This window comes from Caretta caretta, chromosome 9 (genome assembly GCF_965140235.1).
Source record: "Caretta caretta isolate rCarCar2 chromosome 9, rCarCar1.hap1, whole genome shotgun sequence".
NCBI lineage: Eukaryota > Metazoa > Chordata > Testudines > Cheloniidae > Caretta > Caretta caretta.
This window is the reverse complement of record NC_134214.1, coordinates 32,200,551-32,227,084: the sequence shown is the minus strand read 5'-3', so window position 1 is coordinate 32,227,084 and position 26,534 is coordinate 32,200,551. Positions and strand designations below refer to the sequence as shown.

Sequence of the window (26,534 nt, the reverse complement as noted above, 5' to 3'; positions counted from 1 at the left end):
TCCAGGAACGTATTGAGTCACAGATACGTAAGAGAGAGAGAGAGAGAGTATGATGATATGAAAACATTTCTTTGCGTACTAATAGCAATTTACAACTACATTCTCTGTAATTCCTCAGAGACTAAACACATAGTCCCAAGTCAATAATTATAAAGAAATAAACTTTGTTGTTCTTACCAAAGTTACTTGAACAGTAATGGCTCTCAAGAGTCCCATTCCTTCTACATTTTTGCTGGCAAAGGGCAACTGTAGGTTTCAAAGCTTTTTTTCATAGGACAAAAACGTAAATGAGTAAAATTGATATTGAGTGTATTAAAACATTCTAAATAATATTTTCAAGATTCTTTCTGGCGTTTTCAATCTGCAAAACTAGATTTGGGATTCCAAAGGATGAATGCCTGAAGATGATTTCAGTATTCGTCTTCTTCCAACTTCCTCACCCAATCTTTATTGGATCTTTTTTATTTTACACATTGTCTTCACTTATCGGTTTCAATGGCCATGTTAAGTGAACAGAATTGAAAACGCCTTGTACAAACCAGAATGCATACTATACATATAGAGATTTCAGCTGTCCACTTGGTTTGTGAGGTTACAAAACTGCACGCAATAAACTGTCAGGGGTACAACTAAAACCTGTCTATAAGGCATGCATTTTTTAGGAAATATTTGGTTGCAAAGTCATGAAATATGAAAGTACAGCCTTAATTAATCCCTATTGTGTCTATGCATTCAAGTATAAATGTTAAGTGATGTGTGTGTGTGTGTGTTGGAGTAAATAGGGATGCCAAGGTGGCATTAAAAAGATGGCAGCTTTATTGCTGAATAGTCTTAATTTTGTGGGTTTACAATATATCACTGTTCATGTTCTTTTAATGCACAGTTTCTCTTTTTTTATTTATAGTAACAATTTGCAATAACATTTATATTTGACAATGTAATGTGATCTGAGACATGCATTCAAATTATCTCCTTGTATTCTTACCCACTGCCATGCAGTCTTAACAGTATACTTTTAAAATACCATCATTGAGACACAATGTTATAATTATAACTAGACAGCCTCCTTCAGACACAAAAGATAATCTTGCAGTTAAAGTACTGTACTGCACTGCGAATCAGGTGATATGGGTTCCATTTCCTCGCCCTGCCAATATCTTTGGATGAGTCGCTTAAACCTTCTGTGCCTCAGTTACCCATCTGTAAAACAGTACTTCCTTTCTCCCTCTTTGTTCCTTTTGTCTATTTAGAGAATATGCGTGAAATGCATATTAAAGACTGGGTTAATGCATCACAAAATATTTTGTCAACTATGACTTAGTGTGCATTCAAGATAATACTTCAAGGTATACTAGTAAGTGTAGTATATCTAGTAGTACTGTACATTTTGTAAAAATAATAAAATCTGGTTGGTACGAGTCCTCACCACAGCATATGAGAAGTGGGAAGATGCTTGTGTGAATGAGAAATGTTGCAATTTAGCAAAGCATGAAGAGGAGAGGGTCTGGCTGTATTTAATTAAACCTTTAATCGGTATCAATTTTATCTGTAGCTATACTGTAAGCAACATGATTTGACCTATACAGTGAAGTTAAAAAAAACACCTCATTATGCAGCATTATGTGAAACATTTAATTGATAGTCACTGACCTACTTTTAATCCTTTGAAAACTTCATGGTTTTTCAGTACTTTGCCATTATATAATAATCCTAATAATAATGGTACTGTAAATGTATATAACTAAACATGATGGTTAATGGAAGTACCTGCTAAAAGTTAAACAGTCACTAATGGTTTAACAAGTCTAATGCAGACTTGAACTATTTTGATTTGCAAGATAATAAATGCCTGTTATTACTAAGGCTTCTGATACCAACAAAATATCCACAACGTTTCTCCACATGCCATTCAGTAATTCACCAAACGTTTAAACTGTGGAAAGTTGTTTTTGGTCATACAGGTCTAAGCCATGGAGAGCAGATATGAAGTGAGCTGTAGCTCACGAAAACTTATGCTCAAATAAATTGGTTAGTCTCTAAGGTGCCACAAGTACTCCTTTTCTTTTTGCGAATACAGACTAACACGGCTGTTACTCTGAAACCTGTCACAAATAGAGAGTTCTTCCTGTTTGTCTTTTCCCAACAAGCTCTCCTTTGTGGCCAACTCTGAGTCTGCTACATACTCTGTGAGATCACTAGTGCGCTGGTTTTATTTTTAACATCAATGGTGCCACAAGGACTGGTTTAAAAAGCTTAGAACAAATTAATAAAGGTTACAAAAAAAAAAAAAGCTACCAAAAGAGATGAATGGGCCCCTTGATGTAAACGGTGCAATATCGGACAGCTGACAAGTTTAGGGACTGGCAAATATGGGAAGTAACAACTTAAAATAGAGAACTTTAAGTTGAGGAAGAACTGCATTAATTGTTACTCGGGTTCTCTCCACTGTCATGTCAAAATTTTTTATAGTTCATTATTTCAATTTTTAAAACGTTTGTTTTCTCCCAAAGACTATTTTAACAGCTTTTCATTGTATATTTTCAGCACCACATCTCTGACAACCCTTCTGAAGTCTTTATCATGACAATTTGATCTGTTTTAAGTACAAATCAACCCAAGTGCTGTAAAAACATCATAAATAATTTGTGCGTATGCTGCTGTTGTTATACATTTAATCTCTCACATTCAGCATATGAAGATTGCAAGCATGAAGCCCTTCAGAATCACAGCAATGAGGTGTTTTTGGTGAAGCATATGGGAAACTTCCAACTGATCTTAGACACTCTATCTATATTTAGGCAAGTATAAAGGGGATGCTCTCATTTTTCAGTATTGCATATTTCTTTTACAAAACACCACCACAATCTTTTGCGCAAACCTAACCTGAAAGATAAAACATTGCTGTGATGTTGCCAGTAGGGTCTAATGAGAATTCAGTTGGCATCTGCACCATTTGTTAGATCTCACCAACTGGACAAACAGAGACAAGTATGGTCAATTTTTACGTACAAACCCATCCTGAAACGATTTAATGGTTTCCTCAGAAGCCTAAACCGAAACAATTTCCAGAAGAGTAACCAGAATTGTATTAAGCATAAATAAGAAATCAGTCTTGAATTGCACTATGTGATTACCATGGTGAAAGGTACATGTTAGCTAACTGCCAGAAAAACGAGCAAATGTGGGAAATGCTACTTCAGACTTTCTGAGCTAACATTTTTTTCACCTGTGACAGTTACAGGCACAGGAAACTCTAGATTGGAGGAGTTTTCATTAATTATGTTAAATGGATTCTAGTGACTCCCCTGGGTGCATTAATTTTCATCCACTCCCTCAACATTTTTAATATAAACAAACCACAAAACCAAGTTCTGCTTTTTCACATGTTTTTTACTACAGTTTCCCTTCATCTTTCCTTCTCCTGGAGTGAATTCTTCTTCAATATAAAATAAACAAAACCAGTACAACTTACTTGCTGTTGCAGGGGGAGTGGTCGTAGCTGGAGCTGTGGTTGTGGGTAACTTTTTGGCTCTGAATTTATAGTGACCAATAAAGCCATCAGCAGTTAAACTTAAATCAGACAAGAACTGAATGAGCAACTCGTTTCGTTCAGATATAATGGGCCTGAAACAGAAGAAAATACTTTGGTTGTATGCCTTTAAACCAGGAAGTTTTTATAACATGCATAGTACAAAATGACTAAATATTTAGCAGTGGATCTCAAAGAAGACAAGTATCATTATCCCCATTTTACAAACAGGGAAACTGAGTTGGGTGATCACAAAGGTGATTAAAGTTGCCCAAGGTCACCTAGCAGGCCAGTGGCACTGGCAGAAATAGAACCCAGGTCTGAGTCACAGCCCTGCGCTCTAGCCATCAGGCCATAGTGCTCTGAAGAGCTACAGTATTATTTTCAGTAGGTGACAGTAATTTTCATTGTTATGGGAAACTCTTATGCATCCGATGAAGTGAGCTGTAGCTCACGAAAGCTCATGCTCAAATAAATTGGTTAGTCTTTAAGGTGCCACAAGTACTCCTTTTCTTTTTGCGAATACAGACTAACACGGCTGTTACTCTGAAACCTGTCTTTCAGGAGACTCACTCAAGCAAAATTTAACTGGAAACATAAATACAAAAGCAGTTTAATATATCAGTCACTGATCGAAAGTTAGGTCTGATCCTGCAAAGATTTATGCACGTGTTACTTTATGCACATGACTAGTGCCATTCCCTTCACACTGACACTCTGCTAACAAATATTCTGAAGATAGTATCGGGGGTAGCCGTGTTAGTCTGTATCCACAAAAACAACAAGGAGTCCGGTGGCACCTTAAAGACTAACAGATTTATTTGAGCATAAGCTTTTGTGGGTAAAAGCCCCACTTCTTCAGATGCATGGAGTGAAAATTACAGATGCAGACATAAATATACTGACAAATGAGGAGAAGAGAGTTACCTCACAAGTGGAGAACCAGTGTTGACAGGGCCAATTCAATCAGGGTGGATGTAGTCCACTCCCAACAATAGATGAGGAGGTGTCAATTCCAGGAGAGGCAAAGCTGCTTCTGTAATGAACCAGCAACTCCCAGTCCCTATTCTGAAGATAGGCTTCAGAGGGACTACTCTTGAGCATAATGTTAAGCATGTGTATAAGGGATACCTTAATAGGGGCCTTACACCCATGCAGCACCACTGGTTTCAAGGGGGCTGCTTAGGATGGGGAGAAGAATAAATCAAGGCTAAATGCAACTCATTTTTTGGTGGTGTTTGCTCACATTTTAGATACTCATGCTTGGATCGGAGATAAGTTCATCACCCAGCTCTTTCTGTTTTATCATACAATTAATCATAAATCCCATATTTCTAAAACTAATCTCAAAATGAGTGTTGTTAAATTCAGCTTTGACTTCACAGCAGCACCATGGAAAAAGAGCAATAATGATGAATGAAAATGAGGGAAACTTATTTCAAAAGTTCTTGGTAACTGGCTAACATGGGGAAAAGTCTTTTTTCAAACTCAAATGAAAAATCTACTCGTTTTTGAAAGGATGGAGAAATTGAATTCAATACTGGATTCTGAAACTCCTGGAAAAATAGAATAGTAAGTAAAGGAAAAGTTCAGGTATTATTGCCTTCTATGGGTTTAGCTTTTTTTCAATAATTGGGTATATACCCCCAAATCTCAGCACAGCCCACTACGTTTTGTTGTGGTGTTTAAATGTAATGTATAAATTTAATACATATGATTGCAGATACCTCCATTAAATAGTTTCCATTTCATCAGTGGTGTCTGTATAGCACCTACCAGAATGGGGCCCCAATGCTGATTACCTCAGGGTACTACTGTAATTCCATCAGAGCTTCTGTGACTGTTTTTTGCTGCCACGGCATATCCTGTAGTGTACTGGGTGGCAGCAGTGCCTTCTCCTTTCCCCCCTCCTACCTTCTTTTGCACTTTTTGGAGACGTTCATTTGATTTTCATTAATAATTGTTAATGTGCATTTTACATACAAAAGAAGGGTCAGAAGGGAAGAGTAGGAATGGGAAACAAAATAGAAACAAAAAGAAAAATATTCTTGTGGGATGATGAAGATAAGAAATGGACTTGAAAAGTAAATCTTACAAAATTATTCTGCCTGCCTCCCTACCACTCACAACAAATCTGATAGATGTTTTGTTTTTTATAAGCCTTAAGTGGCCGTTCTTAATATTCCTAATTAGACCCTTAAAATAAAACCTGTGAATATCTCCATTTCACAAGTATATGACTTCAGTTAATTGTGGGTTTAAGACACACACACACACTCACTTTCTGGTTATTTGGAATTCTGCATCTAAGAGCTGATTCTGGCGTTGCACAGAATTTGTTCTTTTGCCACAAAGTTGGCACAGAGCAGTGGAATTACAAGAACCCTGAGTATTCACTATGTAAAAGCTATGCTCTGATTGCAAAACACTAGGAGTAAAAATAACCATCTGAGGGATATTTGACCTATCTCTGCACATCACATCATCTTCTCATTTGAATTATATTAATACTGCACAGGTGATACTAGTTACTTATAATAAGATTACACTGCTGGCTAGCAGGAGAAGAATCTTTTCCACGGTATTAGCTTAACTGCCTAGGGACACTGTTGCTATTGTTTGTACTAGACTTTGCTACTTACTGGGAACACACTCTTTACAAAAAAATTATGATTACTGAAAAACATCCTACTAAATTGCAGGTTTTCAGTATAATCTCAATTTATAGTATCAGGTTTCAGAGTAACAGCCGTGTTAGTCTGTATGCGCAAAAAGAAAAGGAGTACTTGTGGCACCTTAGAGACTAACCAATTTATTTGAGCATAAGCTTCGTGAGCTTCAGCTCACTTCATCGGATGCATACTGTGGAAAATACAGAAGATGTTCTTATACATACAAACCATGAAAAAATGGGTGTTTACCACTACAAAAGGTTTTCTCTCCCCCCAACCCCACTCTCCTGCTGGTAATAGCTTATCTAAAGTGTGTGCGGGGGCAGGGGGGGGGGAGAGAACACCTGGATTTGTGCTAGAAACGGCCCAACTTGATTATCATACACAGTGTAAGGAGAGTGATCCCTTTAGATAAGCTATTACCAGCAGGAGAGTGGGGTTGGGGGGAGAGAAAACCTTTTGTAGTGGTAAACACCCATTTTTTCATGGTTTGTATGTATAAGAACATCTTTTGTATTTTCCACAGTATGCATCCGATGAAGTGAGCTGTAGCTCACGAAAGCTTATGCTCAAATAAATTGGTTAGTCTCTAAGGTGCCACAAGTACAATTTATAGTACGGTATAGTGATTTGTAAGACATAATCAGGTGCAAGGTTATAGTGGATTGCTCACCTAGAGTGCAATATAAGATAGAAAGTAAAATGTCTGCAAACACGTGAGGAGTTCATGGATCCAATACTAATGTACTCCTGAAGTGCATCAGTTCTGTTAGTGGTTTTACGTTATTTGTAACAATTGGTTAATGAGCTCTGCCTCATGTAATTATTGAAGGCAGCTTCAAAATGTAACCCCTCTTTCATAAAGCTAATATTTTCATTACTGTCCTTTGAGTCTATTCACTTCCTGCACCCTCACTGCTCCACAGCACCTGGCTTTTCAACAGAGGAGCAGGGGACATAGTACATTAATGTTATAAATGTGTCCATCAGAAACACCAGTATAGAGCAACCTTACAAAATTCTATTTTCCTACTGTCCAGTGTGAATAAGTTACTGTAATTTAGTTCTGCAGAGTCAATCCCGCATCCCTGAAGTCAATGGGAGAACTGCCATTGACTTCAATAGGTGCAGGATCAGCCCATCATAGGCTCTTCGCTTTACTGAAGCACTGATGTAATTTATGCATGCACTCTAATCTCATCTTTTGACTTGTCCTAAGTTTTTAATGCATATATTCTCTCTAGCACGAGGCTTGTGTCTTATATCAGTTATTTTGCCATGTAAAATGAAGAGATGGAATACTGGAATAGCTTACCTTGAACTATGTTTTAATACACAATAGATATATGGTTATGAAGAACCATCTAATTTTGGCCTTTAAGATATTATGATAAGCACCATAAAATGTACTATAAACTTGCTTATGGTAAACTCCAGAAGATATAGAAGATATTTGGACTATCTTACCAAATCTGAACACTAACTTAGACTGCAACCAGCAACTTTGGAGCCTGCCTTCAAAATGCATGATGCTACTGATCAGAAGCATAACAACATAAGAATGGCCCTCCTAGGTCAGACCAAAGGTCCATCTAGCCCCGTATCCTGTCTTCTGACGGTGGCCTGTGCCAGGTGCCCCAGAGGGAATGAAGAGAACAGGTAATCATCAAGTGATCCATCCCCTGTCACTCATTCCCAGCTTCTGGCAAACAGAGGCTAGGAATGCCATTGATGGATCTATCCTCCATGAATTTATCTAGTTCTTTTTTGAACCCTGTTATGGTCTTGGCCTTCACAACATCCTCTGGCAAGGAGTTCCACAGGTTGACTGTGCGTTGTATGAAGAAATACTTCCTTTTATTTGTTTTAAACCTGCTGCCTATTAATTTCATTTGGTGACCCCTAGTTCTTGTGTTATGAGAAGTAGTAAACAACATTTCCTTATCTACTTTCTTTACACCAGTTATGATTTTATAGACCTCAACCATATCTCCCCTTAGCCATCTCTCTTCCAAGCTGAAAAGTCCCAGTCTTATTAATCTCTCCTCATACGGAAGCCGTTCCAAACCCCTAATCATTTTTGTTGCTCTTTTCTGAACCATTTCCAATTCCAATATATCTTTTTAGAGATGGGGCGACCACATCTGTACACAGTATTCAAGATGTGGGCGTACCATGGATTTATATAGAGGCAACATGATATTTTCTGTCCTATTAACTATCCCTTCCTTAATTATTCCCAGCATTCTGTTTGCTTTTTTGACTGCCACTGCACATTGAGTGAATGTTTTCAGAGAAGAGGAGGTTACTCACTCTGCGCAGTAACTGACGTTCTTCGAGCTGAGTGTCCCTGTGGGTGCTCCACTTCAGGTCAAGGTGCGTCCCAGTGCCTTAGATTGGAGATTTCTACAGCAGTAGCCCTACGGGCTGCACACGTGCTGTGCCTGCCTCTCAAGCTGTCAGTGTTTGAACAGCACATGCACAGCCCGGGCTTCTCAGTTCCTTCTCTACAACGGAGTGCGTTACGAATTCCAAAGTACAGGGGTGGAGGGCGGGTAGTGGAGCACCCATAGGGACACTCATCTCAAAGAACGTCAGTTACTGCACAGGGTGAGTAACTTCCTCTTCTTCTTCGAGTGTGGGTGCTCCACCTCAGGTGACTGAAAAGCAGTATCCCTTAGGATGGTTGGGACTTCAGATGAGGCAAGAAGGCTGTTGACAAGACAGCTCTACCCAATCTGGTGTCGGACGCTGCAGTGTGGATGAAAGCGTAGTGATTGGCTCTATTGCACAGTAGGTAAGGTTCAATGCCCAGGTAGCTGCCTTGCATATGTCAGACAGTGGGACATTATGGAGAAAGGCCGTGGAGGTAGAGACAGCTCTGGTAGAGTGTGTCCTAATTGATGTAGGAGGTTGTATTTGCCTGAGTTGGTAACGAAGGCATATGCAGTCAGCAATCCATTGGGAAAGTCTCTGTGTAGAGATAGCATTTCCCCCTGGGCGCTGAGTAGTAGAGACAAAAAGTCTGGGGGTTTTCTAAACGGTTTTATTCTATCCAGGTAAAAGGATAATGCTCTGCGAACATTAAGAGTGTGCATTGCTGTTTCAAAGGCGTTAGCGTGAGGTTTTGGGGAAAATGTTGGGAGGTGTATAGATTCATTGAGGTGAAAGGAAGAGTGTATCTTAGGCAAGAACTTTGGATGCGTGCGGCGTGTGACCTTATCGTCTGTGCCAGCTCCAGTGTTTTTGCCGCCCCAAGCAGCAAAAAAAACCAAAACAAAAAACCTTGCTGCTGAACACAGAGGCAGAGTGATGGTACGGTTGCCGAAGAAGAGTTGCGTCCCTGCCGCCGAATTTCCGCCAAGCACGCTATGATGGAGCGGCCGCCGAATTCCCGCTACCACTGAGGACGGATTGCCACCCCAGAGCCCGACCTCCTGCCACCCCCTTTACATTTGCCGCCCCAGGCACCTGCTTGGTGTGCTGGTGCCTGGAGCCGGCCCTGCTTATCACGGAAGAACGTGGTATACGGAGGGTCTGCCATAAGCGCCCCCATTTCTCCTACTTGTGTGGAAGATGTGATTGGTATGAGGAAGGGAGCAGGTAGCCATCAGTTCAAAGGGTTTAGCCATCAGGGCTTTGAGGACAAGGTGTAAATCCCAAGGTGCAGCAGGTGGTTTCACGTCTGAGTATAACGTCTGGATACCCTTCAGGAACCTTTTGGTGATTGGATGGGCAAAGACCGTAACATTGTCAATCTTATGGTGGAAGGCGGTGATTCCATGAGGTAGAGCTCGAGTGAGCTTGTAGAAAGGCCAGATGTTTTAAGGTGTAACAGGTAATCCAGTATCAGTGGGAGTGAAGCAGAAACTGGAGAGGTCTGTTTGTCAGTGCACAAAGATGTGAACCATTTCCATTTATGCAGGTAGGTAGTGCACGTGTTGTATGTTCTGCTGTGTAGCAAGACAGAGCGCACTTGGTCCGAACATGTTAACTCCGCATTAGAGAACCATTTATCAGCCAAGTCCTCAGGTGGAGACGTACGTCGAGATAAAACAGTTGTCCCCAGCATTGTGATAAGAGGTTGCTGAGTGGGGGAAAGGGAATGGGTGGTTTGACCGACATGCGCAGGAGGAAGGGGTACCACGGTTGTCTGGGCCACACTCAGGCTATGAGAATGATGTTGGCTCTGTCTGTTCATATCTTCTGAATTACTCTGTGCAATAGAGGCATTGGTGGTAATGCATACATGAGAGTTTCAGACAATGGGAGCATAAAGGCGTCTCCCCCGTGTTTCCCCAGGTCTGTTCTGGAGCAGAATGTCGGGCATTTTTTGTTTGTTGCTGTGGCAAATAGATCCAGTTGGGGATAACCCCAGGTCTGGGAAATGTTGGAAACAATGGTGTCGTTGAGTTCCCACTCGTCCTGTATGGGGAACGATCGGCTGAGCTAGTCTGCGGTGGCATTCTGAGAACCTGGCAGGTATGAGGCAGAGATATGGATATTGTATTGAAGGCATCAGTTCCAAAGTTTTACCACCTCTGTGTGACTGGGCTCCCCCCTGTCTGTTGACATAAAATATGCATGCAATGTTGACGGTCATGATTCAAATTCGGTGGTTTTGGATGATGGGAAGGAAATGGAGGCAGGCATTGTGTACAGCCCGGAGCTTTAGCAAATTTATGTGAAGCTTGGTTTCAGAAGGGGCCCAGAGACCCTGAGTGGTGAGGTGGCCAGTGTGTGCTCCTTGAGGAATGCATCTATGGTGATGGTAATTGAAGGGGGATCTTGTCAGAAGTGAATCCTGGTGCAGAGGTTGATGGGAGAGGTCCACCACAGAAGCGAGTCCTTGACTTACTGGGGCATAGTTAGTAACTTGTTTAGCCTGTGCTTGTTTGGTTTGTATACCATGGCTAGCCAATCCTGAAGGCATTGCATGTACAGGCAAGCATTTGCGACAACTAATGTGTAAGCAGCCATATGTCCTAAGAGCTGTAGGGAGTCTCAGACTGTAGTCTGTGGGCTGACACGTATCTGGGTAATAAGGTTGCCCAATGTGTGGAATCGGTCCTGGGGGAGAGATGCAAGACCAATGGTGGAATTGAGGTGGGCACCGATGAAGTTGATTTGTTGGGTAGGTTTTGCTTATTTGCAGGCCCAAGGTGCGGAAGCAGTGAAGGGTTGCAAGAGTTGCGTGGTTCGCTTCTAACTGAGTGGGAGACTTGAGGAGACAATCTTCCAGGTAAGGAAATATGAGGATTCCTTTTTTCCTGAAATATGCTATTACAACTGCTAACACCTTGGAGAAGACACGTGGTGTGGTGGAGAGGCCAAATGGGAGGACTCTATATTGGTAGTCTTGCGCTCCCAAAGCAAACCTGAGGAAACGTCGATGGGCAGGGTGGATAGAGACATGGAAATATGCGTCTTGGAGGTCGAGGGTTGAAAACCAATCTCCTTGCTCCAGCGTCGGAATTATCATTGGGAGAGTAACCATCCGGAATTTCTGTTTCTTGACAAACTTGTTCCAACGTCGAAGATTGAGGATAGGGCGCCAACCGCCGTTTTTCTTTTCCATCAAGAAGTAGTGGGAGTAAAACCCTTTCCCTCTGTGTTGAGGAAGTACCTCCTCTATTGTTCCAAGATGTATGAGGTGTTGTACCTCCTGACAGAGCAACTGTTCGTGAGAGGGGTCCCTGAAGAGGGACAGGGTGGGGGGGAGGTAAGGAGAGGAAGGGGATGGCATAACCTGATCTGATAATTTCCAGGACCCATCTGTCCATAGTGATGGTTTTCCAGTCGGCCAGGAACAGACACAAACGGTGTCCAAAGAAATGGTTGGTTGGAGTTGGCGCTGGAGAGGGTGCAAGGTTTTCTATACTTTCGACCAAGACTTCAAATTTGTTTATTTGGGTTAGGAGGGTAGGTCGCTACTGTTTACGGAGGGCAACGTCGTTGGTTCCTGGGCCTATGTCATTGTTGTTGTTGCATATCATCTTGTCTTAAAGGTGTATGTTGCACAAAGGTATGGTAACGCGGTCGTTGATATGGCTGATATCTATATTGTCTCTTCTTTGAGGCAGGTGTTTGGATGCCTAAGGATCGGAGTGTGGCACATAAGTCCTTCATGGAGTGAAGGACCTCACTGGTCATAGAGGCGAGGAGCTTGTCTCCATTGAAGGGGAAATCTTCAACCATATTCTGTATCTCCTTCAGAAAGGAGGAAGAAGCAAACCATGAGGCCTGCCGCATGACGACGGCCGTGGCTGTGGATCTGGCCACTGTGTCTGCAGCATTGAGGGTGGCTTGAAGAGCTGTGCAGGAGATCAATTGGCCTTCAGACACCACTGATTTAAATTGTTGTAGTTTATCCTCCGACACATCCTCAATAAATTGCATTATCTTAGCACCATTTTTGTGATCATATTTTGCTAAGAGTGCCGGATAGTTCGCTACTCTAAATTGCAAAGTGGAAGAAGAACACACTTTGTGGCTAAAGGAGTCCAGTCTCTTGTTATCTTTGTCCGATGGAGTGGACCAGAAGTGTTGGTATTTGTTTTTCTGATTGGCCACATCAACCACTAGCAAATTAGGTGAGGGGTGCATAAATAGAAACTCAGAACCCTTAGATGGGACAAAATATTTGCGGTCCAGTCTCTTGCTAATGGGTGTTATTGTGGCTGGGGTCTGCCACATAGTTTTAGCAGGTTCCATAATGGCCCCATTAATTGGTAGGGCTATTTTGGAGGAGGTCATAGCTTGCAGGATGTCGGTAAGCTCGTGCTGTGTTTCAGGTACCTCCTCCAGGGTAATCTTGAGCTCTTCTGCTACTCTCTGAAACAATTCTTGAAAGCGAGCGAGCTCATCAGTAGTGGGAGGTAGTGGGGGTACCATGGCATCTTGTGGTGTTATCGCTGTAGAGGAGGTGTGCGGGCCAGTGTCCTCTGTAGGGGTGGCAGCCACTTCAGGTCTTATTTGGATTTCAGTGTAAGCCGGCAGTGGGGAGGGTCTCACAGCTTTCCTCCGGGCAGCCTGCGGAACACCTGAGTGTGGTGTGGTATAGGTCCATGGATCCCAGTGTGGTCATTGCCCCGGGGGTGGGCGGGCATAGGTGGTCCCATCCAGGGATTGTCGTACCAGTGTGGACAGCCATGAGGATATGGAGATTGTGCTGTAATGCGTCTCCCAATTGTAGGTAACTGAATCTGGGGAGAGCATTGAGAAGAAACCATCTGGGCATCATCTTCCTCTTCCTCCTCCTCTCCCACACTTCATTGGAGGGGCTTGAAGTGGTAGGGGAGTACTGAAGGTAGAGTGCTAAAGGTCTCTGTGAGAGACTGGTGCCGAGAAGAGGAGAGTCAGGAGCATGGGACACCCTTAATTCCTCTGGCTGTAAAAACTGCGGTGGAGCTGACTGACCAGGAGTTGATGCTGGTGTAGCTGATGGAGGCAGAGTCTGCTGGGGCATCTGCTGATGCACCGAAGGGTGTCCCGGGGGTGCAAGCTGGCTCCGTAGAGTAGGTGCCCCTGAGGCAGGAACTGCAAAGGAGGCTGGAGGCTCAGTGCTGAGAGTGGCAGCTGCAAAAGCGGCACCACAAGATCAAAGGACGGTGCCGCAGCCACCTCTTGTATTCTCAGCACCGTAGCAGCTCTCGGCACCATACTGACAGAGGTGGCCGTAGAAGAGCTGAAAGAGGCACGCAACTGAAAGCCCTGAGCCTCGGCACCATGTAGTGAGGCAGCCGACTCACGGTCGGTGCCTGAGGTGCCTGCCACGTGAAAGGTACTGAGCCACGGAGCGGGAATTACCAGAGACAGGAGAGCTGCTTTTAACTTTTTCCCTGAGGAACAGCTCCTGAGGGGGAGGAAGCTGGCCATTTTTTTGCCTTTGCTTTGCCTCTGGAGGGTGTCACAGAGGTTTGCTGGCCAGGGTCAGATGCAGGTCTGAGACAGTTTTCTAGGAGCAGCATTTTAAGTCTGAGCTCTCTGTCCTTGCGGGTCCGCGCTTTCAATTTGGTACAGTGGACTCATTTTGGGGTACATGAGACTCCCCCAAACAGTGTACACACTGTGAATGCCCGTCCAAGATGGGGATGGCATCATTACAGGAGGCGCATCTCGTGAAGCCTGGGCATGTCCGTAACCGTGGAGGTTTTTTGTTTTTTTTTTTAAAGTGTAACATTTAATGTAACTTATCTAAATAGTAACTCTAATGACTAAAAACTATCTAACTAAACTGAGAAACAAACTAACTAGCTAATCTCAAAGAGCACTGCTGAACTCCGTCTCTTGCCGGGGACGGTAGAGAAGGAACTGAGGAGCCTGGGCTGTGCATCCACTGTTCAAACACTGACAGCTCGAGAGGTAGGCAGAGTGCGGGCACAGCCCGCAGGGGTACTGCTGTAGAAATCTCCAATCAAAGGCGCTGGGACGCACCTTGACCTGAAGTGGAGCACCCATAGGGACATCTCTCGAAGAACAACTATCCACAATGACTCCAAGATCTCTTTCTTGAGTGGTAACAGCTAATTTAGACCCCCATCATTTTATATGTATAGTTGTGATTATGCTTTCCAATGGGCATTACTTTGCATTTATCAACATTAAATTTCATCTTCCATTTTGTTGCCCAGTCACACAGTTTTGAGAGATCCTTTTGTAGCTCTTTGCAGTCTGCCTGGGTCTTAACTATCTTTAGTAATTTTGTATCATCTGCACATTTTGCCACCTCACTGTTTACCAGATCATTTATGAATATGTTGAATAGGACTGGTCCCTGGGGGGGCACCACTATTTACCTCTCTCCATTCTTCAAACTGACTATGTATACCTACCCTTTGTTTCCTATCTTTTAACCAGTTACCAATCCATGAGAGAACCTTCCCTCTTTTCCTGTGGCAGCTGATCTCAGTATACATAAAAACTAGCGCTGTCAATTAATCACAGTTAACTCACACGATTAACTCAAAACAATTTATCTCAATTTAAAAAATGTATTGTGATTAATCACACTTATAACAATAGAATACCAATTGAAATTTTAAAAATATTTTGGATGTTTTTCTACATTTTTAATATTGGTTTCAATTATGACACAGAATACAAAGTGCATAGTGCTCATTTTATATTATTATTTTTTATTACAAATATATGCACTGTAAAAATGAAACAAAAAAAATAGTATTTTTCAGTTCATCTCATACAAGTACTGAAGTGCAATCTCTTTATCGTGAAAGTGTAACTTACAAATGCAGATTTTTTTGGTTACATAACTGCACTCAAAAACTAAACAGTGTAAAACCTTAGAGCCTACAAGTCCACTCAGTCCTACTTCTTATTCTCCCAATCGCTAAGACAAACAAGTTTGTTTACATTGATAGGAGATACTGCTGCCTGCTTGTTGTTTACACTGTAACCTGAAAGTGAAAACAGGTGTTTGCATGGCACTTCTGTAGCTGGTGTTGCAAGGTATTTACATGCCAGATATGCTAAATATTCATATGCCCCTTCCATGCTTTGGCCACCAATCCAGAGGACATGCTTCCATGCTGATGATGCTCATTAAAAAAATAATGCATCAATTAAATTTGTAACTATACTCCTTGAGAGAATTGTATGTCTCCTGCTCTGTTTTACCTGCATTCTGCATATATTTAATCTTATAGCAGTCTCGGATGATGACCCAGCACATATTAATTTTAAGAACACTTTCACAGCAGATTTGACAAAATGCAAAGATGGTACCGATGTGAGATTTCTAAAAATAGCTACAGCACTCGACCCAAGATTTAAGAATCTGAAGTGCCGTCCAAAATTTGAGATGGATGAGGTATGGAGCATGCTTTTAGAAGTCTTAAAAGAGCAACTCTCTGATTCGGAAACTACAGAACTCAAACCACCAAAAAGGAAAAATCAACCTTCTGCTGGTGGCATCTGACTCAGATGATGAAAATGAACATGCATCAGTCCGCACTGCTTTGGATTGTTATTGAGCAGAACCCATCATCATCATGGACGCATGTCCTCTGGAATGGTGGTCAAAGCATGAAGGGACATATGAATCTTTAGAGCATCTGGCACGTAAATATCTTGCAACGCCAGCTACAACAGTGCCATGTGAATGCCTTGTGATGGAGTACTCCATATGATGTTATGAAAATATGCTAATAAGTGTCAATATAATGTAACTGGAATATGCTTCATGCAAAAGGTCTCTTGTAAGGTATCATTACAAAGTTCATAATCTATTGAGTGTGTTCATCCTATTTGTATAAATGTATCATTCTTGTATCTGAAACTAGAAATATGAAATCTAACTCTGAGGTCCTATTGTAATTATGCAAAGTTTTGGGCCATTAATGGTGGCTTGGAATCTTGATGGCTCTCATTAACCAGGACAATTAGTTGTAAATGGCTCTGTTTACTTGTAAGTCTTCCTGTATACCTGTGTGCTGGCAAGTGGGTAATGAAGTCTTACAGTGACATGTGATCATGTCACCTGAACTGGAATCCACCTTTAACCTGGTGCTTTTCCATTTAGAAGGAGGGGTGGATGACCCAGAGAGGGACAAAGGATTCCCGCCTTGTGCATGCATCCTGAGGTTGGATCAGGTCGCAAGTAATGAGGTCAAGGACACAGCAATGACTGAGGCAAAAATACAAAGCAAAATTATTAACCCTCAGTCCCCTGCTCTAATTGCTACCAAGTTCTTCACATTTATTTATAGCATAAAAACATTGTCACTGAGCTATTGCAAAGCAACAATATGTTTTTGTCTTCACATAAAGTTATAAGATGTAACTTGCAGGTACAGAGCAGTATCATTATGAATACCAGGGAAACTTTCTGCTGTCCAACTATAGCCAAACCTGATCCCTTTGCACCACCTGAGCTACATGAAGGGTTTGGATATTAATGGACAACCTGGCCCAGCATGTGCAAAGCTCTTTGTTAACAACATCAGGCACTTTTTATAGTACTACTGTTTTTAGTTACGCTACAATGATGGACCTTTGACCATATGGCTGAAAAATGTCTTTATTCTCAGAAAGTTGTAAATTAAAGCCCCAAACGCTAGACCTGAAGCCAATCATAGCGGTCGGAGAAAAATGAAGTTAACCAAATATGCAGGATGAAATCCTAGCTCCATTGAAATCAATGACAAAACTCCCAATCATTTCAACAGGGCCAGGATTTCACCATTGATTCCTGGTACTGCCAGGCAACTAAGGAATTGTAACTACAGTAACTTACAGAAGACATCTGTAGCCCACAAAAGCTTATGCTCAAATAAATTTGTTAGTCTCTAAGGTGCCACAAGTACTCCTGTTCTTTTTGTGGATACAGACTAACACGGCTGCTACTCTGAAACCTATCTTAACTCTGGAATTTTAGACATACGGGTCACTCATATATGTGGCTGCTGCCTGGGGAAGTGAAAAATGGAGAAAAAGATTAGAAGAGACTTCCTTTTCACTGATCCCTGAGACTGACAGACCTGTACTTCTAAGGAAATTTGATTTTGTTAAATTTGTCTTTTTTATTATTCTAACTCCAAAACATTACGTGTGGGGGAAATAACATCCAACTGTTCTGTTTTCTGGAATTATTACAAATGATCAAATTTTAAATTTAAAAGAGTCATTTTCAAAATAAGTTTAATGAATAGTGGTTACTAACTGAGCTTTATTGAAGGACAATTCACAAACAAAACTGTGTTTTTGTACAGAACCACAGAAAGCCAATTCTCTTGAAGGTATAATGTAAATAATCATAAAGGACAATTTGTCTCAGTCCATCAAACTTGTCATTTGGAAGAGTCATTGTGTAAGGAAATATTTCCTCTTGGCAACTCAACTAGTGACCATTCTCAGGCATAAAACTCCCTTCAAATAATATAGACTTGTGATTTTTTTTTTAAAGCTTGTATTTCTTGAAACAAAATGCTACATGGCATCTCTTGAAGTAGTTCAGCATCAAGAAGCCATACTATAGCTGAAGTGATACACTTAAATTACTAACCTCACTTAGAAACTTTACACATTTTCTAGAATAATTAAGACTTACTACTGCCAGCTTTGCAGACCTGATTATATAATTACAGTGCCATTGGTTGGCTTTTTTTCAGGCTGAGTGCACTTAACTCTAGATAGCTCCTCATTAGAGCTGTATTTTTAGGGGCTTTTCTCAGGGAGCCATGATAGTTATGCAGTGAAGAATTTTTCACAGCCTTTCTGGGTTTTAGTCCTGGCAGTCATATAACTATATATGAGACTTATAGTAAGTATGAAATATGTATGCATGTTAATATCACAGAGCAGAAGAAAATCAAGCATGCATCACACTTTGACAATAAATGAATGTTGAGTTAGAAAATATTTTTCAATGTAAATGACAAAACTTAGAAGCCATAAACATCAGCCCCTTGCTGAGGTATATCAACTAATGAATGCCATAAGGAAACAAAAATCATTAACAATTACTGTCACACTTCAAAATAGACCATGCTCTAACCCTCAAGTTGTCCCAAATGCTTATAGACAATATTCTTCTATCATATTCATTTGACTAGCAAAGTGGAAAAGTTCTGGTAGTTTAAGGATCAATAAACTCAGACAACTCATTTGTGAGTTCATCTAAAAGTATTTGAATTCAATACGTAAATTAATTGGAGCATTCTGTCATTTTATTTCATTGCCTCATGTTTTTCGGGTTCATCCTAAGCCATGGAATTGTGCCACTGATGTCTGAGCCCTCTGATGTTAACATGCACAGCTGCTTTAGCAGTATGCCAGCACAACTGCAGATAGTGCTATAGAATGTAGCACTTTCATGGACACAAGGCCTAACAGAAAAGGAGTACTTGTGGCACCTTAGAGACTAACCAATTAGTCTCTAAGGTGCCACAAGTACTCCTTTTCTTTTTGCGAATACAGACTAACACAGCTGCTACTCTGAAACCTGTCACAAGGCCTAATGCAGAGAATAGGCACTAACTGAAGGGAAGGTGAGCAGTGGTCCAGGGGGCAGCAGAGGAGCCAGAGAATGGGACAAGTATGAAGAGAAAATGACCAAAATAAAGGTGGTTAATAGTGAATACAGAATTAGGTAGCAGCTGCTGAAAATGGGGTGGTGGAATCAGGTAGCTGAGGTCTACAGTAGACTTATAGGATCCTAAAGTAAAGACTTCATTTGTTTGTAATGGGAAAATTTTGGGTCATCTGAGGCACAAATGCCCCACTTCATGTAATTTTTAGAATGGGCTTTGTGCATTACCATGCAAAGAGCATTGATATAGAATGCTACAGAACTCATAACAGAGATTAATTGAGATCATAAAAATACCATATTTAAACCTTTGACTTGTGCTTCAGTACACAGAGCGAAAGAAAAACTAAGTATTACTAAGAAATAATGTTTGGAAATAATGTTTTCCAATAAAACATTGTTACAGGGCATACTGGCCTTTTAAGGACAGGCCTGTACATCCCTACTCCAAGTAGAATTCAAGGAGGATCCCTGAGGGACTCTGGGAATTGTGTAGGTTGTTGCAAGGCACACTGGGAAGGCATTCCAGAAAATATAAAGAGAAGCTGCAAGGATGAGGCAAGCTTGGGTATGGGGCATTGTGATAGCATTCAATTGGTATTTACTTCTCTGAGCATGAGCCTGGGAGGAACTGGAAAAGCTCAAGGAAGAGGCCAGACTGATAAGACTTTAGAAAGGAATCCAGGAAGGCTGTGCTAAAGTAGCCTGGAAAGGTGCCAGGAAGAAGGCCATTTTTTTTTAAAAGGGCCATAGAAATTACTCTTTTAAGCAGTGAAGTGGGTGATTTTTGGGTAGAGTGCATACAAGCCCTTCATGACCCAGGGCCCGAGGGCCTCTAGCACTGGAAAGGGATAGAGCTCCTCAACAGCTCTACTGACAGGTGGTGTGGAAACCTCTTTGATCCAGGCGTGAAGGACCTGCCAGCCTGGCACCCAGGGGAAAATGAACAAGAAACTGACCGAAGGGCAAAGGTCAACTAGCACAGCTCTGCATCAATACTTTAGCCCAGGGACAGCCAAGGATATATTTTGCTGTTGTATTTGGGACCAGAATGGGAGGACATCTGCTTTGGTCAGAGGCCCAAAGCACTGAAATCACCAACTAACTGAACAGAAAGGGGAGACAGAGATGTGTGACCAGATTTCAAATGAGGTAAGACAAGATTTAACATACAGTAAATAAATACTGGATAAAATAATTTGGTGAAAAGCATAATCATCAGTAATAAGTAAAATAAATTGTCATTGAACAACCATATTTCACAGAGTTATGAGCAAACAAATTAAATGCTATGGGGCATGTTCCACATTCAGGACAGCCCATGTGAAAGAAAGAGGAAACTTTTACAAGCGGTTATCTCTCCATATACACAGGCATTTAAAAGTCTAACCTTATTCAATACAATAGTTGCAATATAGCTGAGATAATAGGAAAAGCCCACAGTATGTACTTGATGTAGAAAACTATCATATTTTGCCAAACTAACTTCAAGAAAAACATAGTAAAGAACTGATATCAAAAAGGACATACAGTTATAGCTATGTTAATAATCCAAGGAAGTTACTCACGCAGGTGGACTGTCTCCACAGTATTTCCCAATTCTTTTAGCATCGTTGATTTCCCCACCATTAAACACTGCCACAAAATCATATCTGCAGTAGTTATCTCTCTCCACATCAAATTTCTCAAACTTTAACTCTATGACCTGAGGGAAAAACACAAATACCTAATTAAGGCTTTTTACAGTAAGGTAACAAGGAGCTCTAATAAAACTAACATCAGTGTGCCTTATTCTCTTTGCTATCAATTGATGAAAATTGTTTAATCTGTCTGCTTATTCAAGCAATTAGCTGTCTTCAATATATGAATACAAAGGTTTGTCCTAAGAACCACTAGCAGTATGGAAGGGGGGGAACAGCAGAGGGCTCTAGTAATAGAGTTCCTCATCAAAATCCTGATTTAATTGACAGGACTGCTACTAAAAAAAGCCATGTGCTAGAGAAGGAATACATTTTATTTTTTAGGGGAGTTTGTGAGCAGACTTTGATTCTAACGATAAGACAGATCTGTGCCTCTGTATTCTGGCTGGTTTCAGAGTATTCTGGCTGGGTCTCTTGATACCATATTTGTCTCAGACTGTGTTCTAACCCAGTAATTAACAGCAGAGAGATATCCTTCAGCCAGTGACTGACAGGTGTGAGTTCAACCCCAAAGCTGCAAGTAGGCAGAAGACCCATTGTAGCATATGTGGATCTTACTATGCTGAAGAATTACTTTGATAGTATATTTTAGAGATTTAATTATGTAGATGTACCAAGAAATGAATCTATATTCAACTAGATAGCAATTTAGTTACTCGATAACTGAGTAGAATGCACTATCAAATTGTGCTGTCTACTTAGGTTCTTATATTGGACCCATCAAGCACTTTTCAGCAATACATAAAACTATATAACTGTAGAGTTGATTCCAGCGAGTCATCCTTTAATGATACATGTGCTATTTTAAAAAAAACAGTGAAGCAGAGATCTAAAACATGGGGATTACTTGCTGTTTATCTGCTGGGGGATCTCTACTACTGTAACTACTACAATCTGCTCTTTTTGACCAAGGGGATAAAAGGTATGAAGATTGTCTTGACTATTCAAGGTTTTCCTTTGTTGTTTTTTCCACTGGACCCTCACCAGTGCTGCTCAAGTGGTTGCTTCTTTTTCATGGTCTTCTGGTTCAGAATCTCAATTGGCTGCAGCTGGGAGTGGGGCAAATGGAGTTAAAAGGAAAGTGGGGGAGAGCATACAGAACAAGACACTGGCTTGGATGGTGGAGAGAGAGGGAGGTACTAGAGGAAACAAAATAGAGACATGAGGAGAAGAATAAGGGGAAGAGAGTAATTGCGGGAAGGAAATGGGGATAGTAGACAAGGTAGCGAATAGTGGGTAGAGCAAACGGAGGAGGAGAAAAAAGGACACAAAATAGGAGACAGAGAGAACTAATGGTGAGGGAATAAAAACAAAATTTGTGTATGCAGGAAAGCAATAGAATGTCTAGTCTGCTTCCTCATGTTGTATCTGGGCATCTTGCTGTTCAGTCAGAAAGTCTAATGATGAAATGGAAGGAGAGAAGAGGCCACCACGGAGGAGAACCTATTTAGTGAGATCAACAAAACAATTATTGGTTTAAATTAGAGTAGGCTTGCCTTAATGGTCTTATGTTGGTTTGGAAGGGAAATGGGTATGGCTTGATTTGAGTCCTTGTCTAATAAAAAGCAAAAAGGTAGAAACCCTATCTATGTAGAAAATATGCTCAGTAGAATGGTGAATCTTTGAATGGCTTGTTTTTAGTGTAGAACACCTTCATGTTCACTAGCCAAAAGGAAAAGTGGTGAATAATACAAAACTTGGTTTTGTGGGTGAGGAAAAAGCCCTTGACACATTGGAAACTATACAGCACAGAGAGAAGCACTATGGAAATCGATAGAAAGTATGTCCATTTGGACACTTAAAATATTTATGGGGACAGGATCTTAAGAATAAGAATACAAAAGGAAAATCCTGTCCTAAGTTTTCACTACAAGCTTGTAGAAAGTTTTCAAGCTCATCTGGAGACAAATGGGAAGCATCAAAGTAATCTGCAATTTACAGATAATATTGTTAAAATCACTGCATCCGATGAAGTGAGCTGTAGCTCACGAAAGCTTAAGCTCAAATAAATGTTAGTCTCTAAGGTGCCACAAGTACTCCTTTTCTTTTTACCTAGCTACAGATTGCTAAATGACCTGTACATGGCAAGCAAGGAATATGGATTAAATATGCATACAGGAAAGACTAAGCTGACCTACAGCTCTAATTCAAGGGGGGGAAAATCTTGGTAAATGGAAAAGAATTAAAAATCTGAAGAATACATTTATGAGGGACAGCTTTTTCATTTGGAAGATTATGGTCATGCGCTGGAAATTAATAGGAAAATCCGGATGGCATGTAAAAGAATTTTAGGACGCTAATGTAGTTATGAAAAGTAACCTATCAAACATGCCTCAGTCATTGTGTACTCCCTGCCATGATACAGATTATTGAGCAGAAATCTGGGCAACAAATAAAGATGAAGCTAAGATTGAGACCAGCCCAACACAGCATGGAAGGATTTATTCAATGAATAACCTAGAGTGACAAGAGACAAATAAATGGATCTGAAATGAGGCAGAAGTGGTAGGGCCTTATAAAATGGCAGTAAGCATACCATGAAGGTAGTGGAGTGACTGACCAAGCTGATGGAGACCTCAAGATAAGAAAATAGAGACAAATAAGAGTTTTATAGTGGAAACTGTTTAGTAAGACACATCCCCATGCATGTCCTATGAAGATAGGCAGAGTTATTATTGAAATAATGTACTTCCGCTTTTAATATGCGTTAAAGTATGCATGGATGAATCCAATAGAAAATATACCACAAACCATACGTATTCTGTTAAACTTCAACCTGATGTTCATAATCTTGTTTATTCTGAGATGGATCACTTGCACTCATTTTACTCTGATCTAATTTACTATTGGACTTCTGTTAATTAACAAAATAAACCAAAAATCCTCCCAAAAAACATTGTTTTAAAAGCCTGACTAGCCACCCAGCAGCATGTAGAAAGTAGAGTATATGGGAAGCTACATTCTAAATTAGATATAATACTCAACTGAAAAACAAAAAACACTGGAAATAATGCCAGAAAAATATAGGAACCATGAAACATACAAGAAAACTGTACAACTTATGAAGAGAAAGTACACATGAATAGATAGTGTATGCCCCACACACCCTCAATTTCTGTATTTGTAACCTTAATAATGTTCTTAATGTTTTTTCCTTTTTGTATGTTCCTTTGACATAATGAAGTATCAAAGTAACTAGTATAAATTGCCAACCTACATGGGTAACTTTTGTGGGTAACTGTTAAAAGAGATACAAAAGCTCACCTGATTCTTTGGGGCTACAATATGCCATGAGCAAGTGACTCCTGCTGGGTAATCTCGATCTGGCCAGTTAGGTGTTTTAAAGGACCCAGAAGGCTTGTCTAGTCGTCCACCACAGTACTGATCTCCTAGAAATACAAAACATAACATACTGACCAAAAATGTAGGGCACATGTGTAATGCATTTAATACAGCTGTTCCTCTACAGCCAAATTCCCAACTCCTATGTGTAGCCAAAGGAAACAAGCTTTTGTGTAAGGGTTCTCAGATGGGACCCATAGAAAATGCTCTCGGCGTGAAGTTCTTCCTCTGTGGGTCCAGCAACAGATTCTCCCATAGGGTTGAGCACCAGAAGTTTATTTCAGGAGCTGAAGGGCTTGTAATAGTGTCCATGGTCCCTGTGCTCCCTTTCTTGGAGAAGGCAATTTGGTAGTGATATGTGTAGCTGAAGATACAGCTCACTTGACATGTTTCTCCAGAGCCACTGCACAGCAATACTCCACAGGGTGTAAGGGTTTTAGAGACCACTGTATAGCATCTGTGCAGCCGCACCATTTTGTGCAACACAACCCTGCTAGTTCCACTGCATTTAGGGCCCTCCATGCCCATGGGGAGGATTTTGTTCATAGTAAAGAAACTAAAAACTGTTTGTGACTGGTATTTTTACTTTGCAGAGACTTTAACATATGCTATCATTTTTCTATAAGATCCATGTTAGCAGTGTCTTAAGATAAACTTTGCTGATCAAAAGATTCTCCCTTGTTCCCAGACTACAAAATTAAAACTATTTTCCCCCTTCGCAAAACTGAGGATGAGAGAAAAGCTTGGAATTGGCATTTTGTGCCTAAGAGGAGTCAATATCCATGACTGAGAATGAAAAGGAAAAAAACTTTATAACTTAACAAAATTGAAGACTTCTTTTTTTAAAGTGCCAGTCTAGCGCTTCATTTCTCCTCCTCCCAGCCCCAAAATAATAAAACGTGTACCAAATACTGTGATTACATTATCCTTGACTATAACACAAGTGTGCAGCATCTTCATTATTGTACCCTTTCAGTACCAAGGATGCAAGGTTCTGGATGTTACAACTTTCAAAGAAGTAGGAAACCTTACTTTAACTTAAAGTACCTTTGGCCTCAAAGTCTAAGTACATTCTATAAATGACAAGTTAATGTTTGCAGTGGTGGCGCCAGGCATAAGTAGACTTAGCAGTTGCTTAGGGCCCCCATTGAATATTATCCCCAAAATACCATTCATCTTATTTAACGTGAACTTTTTAACAAGCATATTAGTATGTGATGTGTTGGTATATTTTTTTTGGTTTGCAGAAATAATGCAATTAGTATTTTTAGGGGGTGGGTGAAGGGTAAGGTGTGGCTCCAGAAATATTCCTGCTTAGGGCCCTTGATGGGCTAGCACAGCCTCTGAATGTTTGCCTTTAATATTTGCATAGTTGTAAAATACCTCTTTCATGTGGTTCTGCTGCAGAAAACATAGCAATGAATCCATTTCCAGCTGTATTCGCATCTGAAATCATTTGTACCAACATCTTATTGCCATTGGCCACAAGGGCACCTGGTTTGAAAGTACCACAGAACCTGCCGAGGCGTTGTCCATTGGCATGACCATTGTAAACATCCACAAAGTCATATCTGCACAAGTTGTCACTTTCCAAGTCTATGTATCTAAAAGACAGAACTACCACCTTTCCTTCAGGCACCTATAGAAGGGAGAGAGTAATGTATCTTAACAACATAATAATTATCATCACATGACTAGCTGCTCTGGTGCTCTACATAACTGTTGTTTGTGTTTTCAACTGTGCATATTTTCAAGTTTCTTTCCCCCAACTTACCAATCAAATTCTTCATTCAAGTACAGATGAGATGTTGAACAAATAATATGGGATACTCCCTCCCTGTTCCCAGCTCTATCCCTTCCTGTTGCATAGCATCCTTTCTCCAGAATGGTGCTTTGACAAATGTTGATAACTGCTATTCAATATCCATCACATCCCAATTCAACTGCAACTCTAAGGCCCAAGCACATCCTCTGCCAGTGATGTCACATCCATCATTGAACTCATTAATGCAGGGCTAACTAACTGGGTGATAAGAAAAGGAGTACTTGTGGCACCTTAGAGCCTAACAAATTTATTTGAGCATAAGCTTTCGTGAGCTACAGCTCACTTCATCGGATGCAGTCCACTGAATACATCCAATGAAGTGAGCTGTAGCTCACGAAAGCTTATGCTCAAATAAATTTGTTAGTCTTCAAGGTGCCACAAGTACTCCTTTTCTTTTTGCGAATACAGACTAACAAGG

At 40.8% G+C, this 26,534-nt stretch overlaps 1 protein-coding gene across 1 annotated transcript in view; it reads right to left on the bottom strand.

Annotated features, from left to right (window-relative positions):
- The window catches only part of PCOLCE2 (procollagen C-endopeptidase enhancer 2), a 44,364-nt gene that overhangs the window by 5,107 nt on the left and 12,723 nt on the right, over positions 1 to 26,534 (bottom strand). The window contains 5 exon segments of the mRNA XM_048863115.2: positions 178 to 261; positions 3,473 to 3,624; positions 20,818 to 20,954; positions 24,214 to 24,338; positions 25,675 to 25,930. Of these exon segments, the coding sequence (XP_048719072.1) occupies positions 178 to 261; positions 3,473 to 3,624; positions 20,818 to 20,954; positions 24,214 to 24,338; positions 25,675 to 25,930 (754 nt within the window).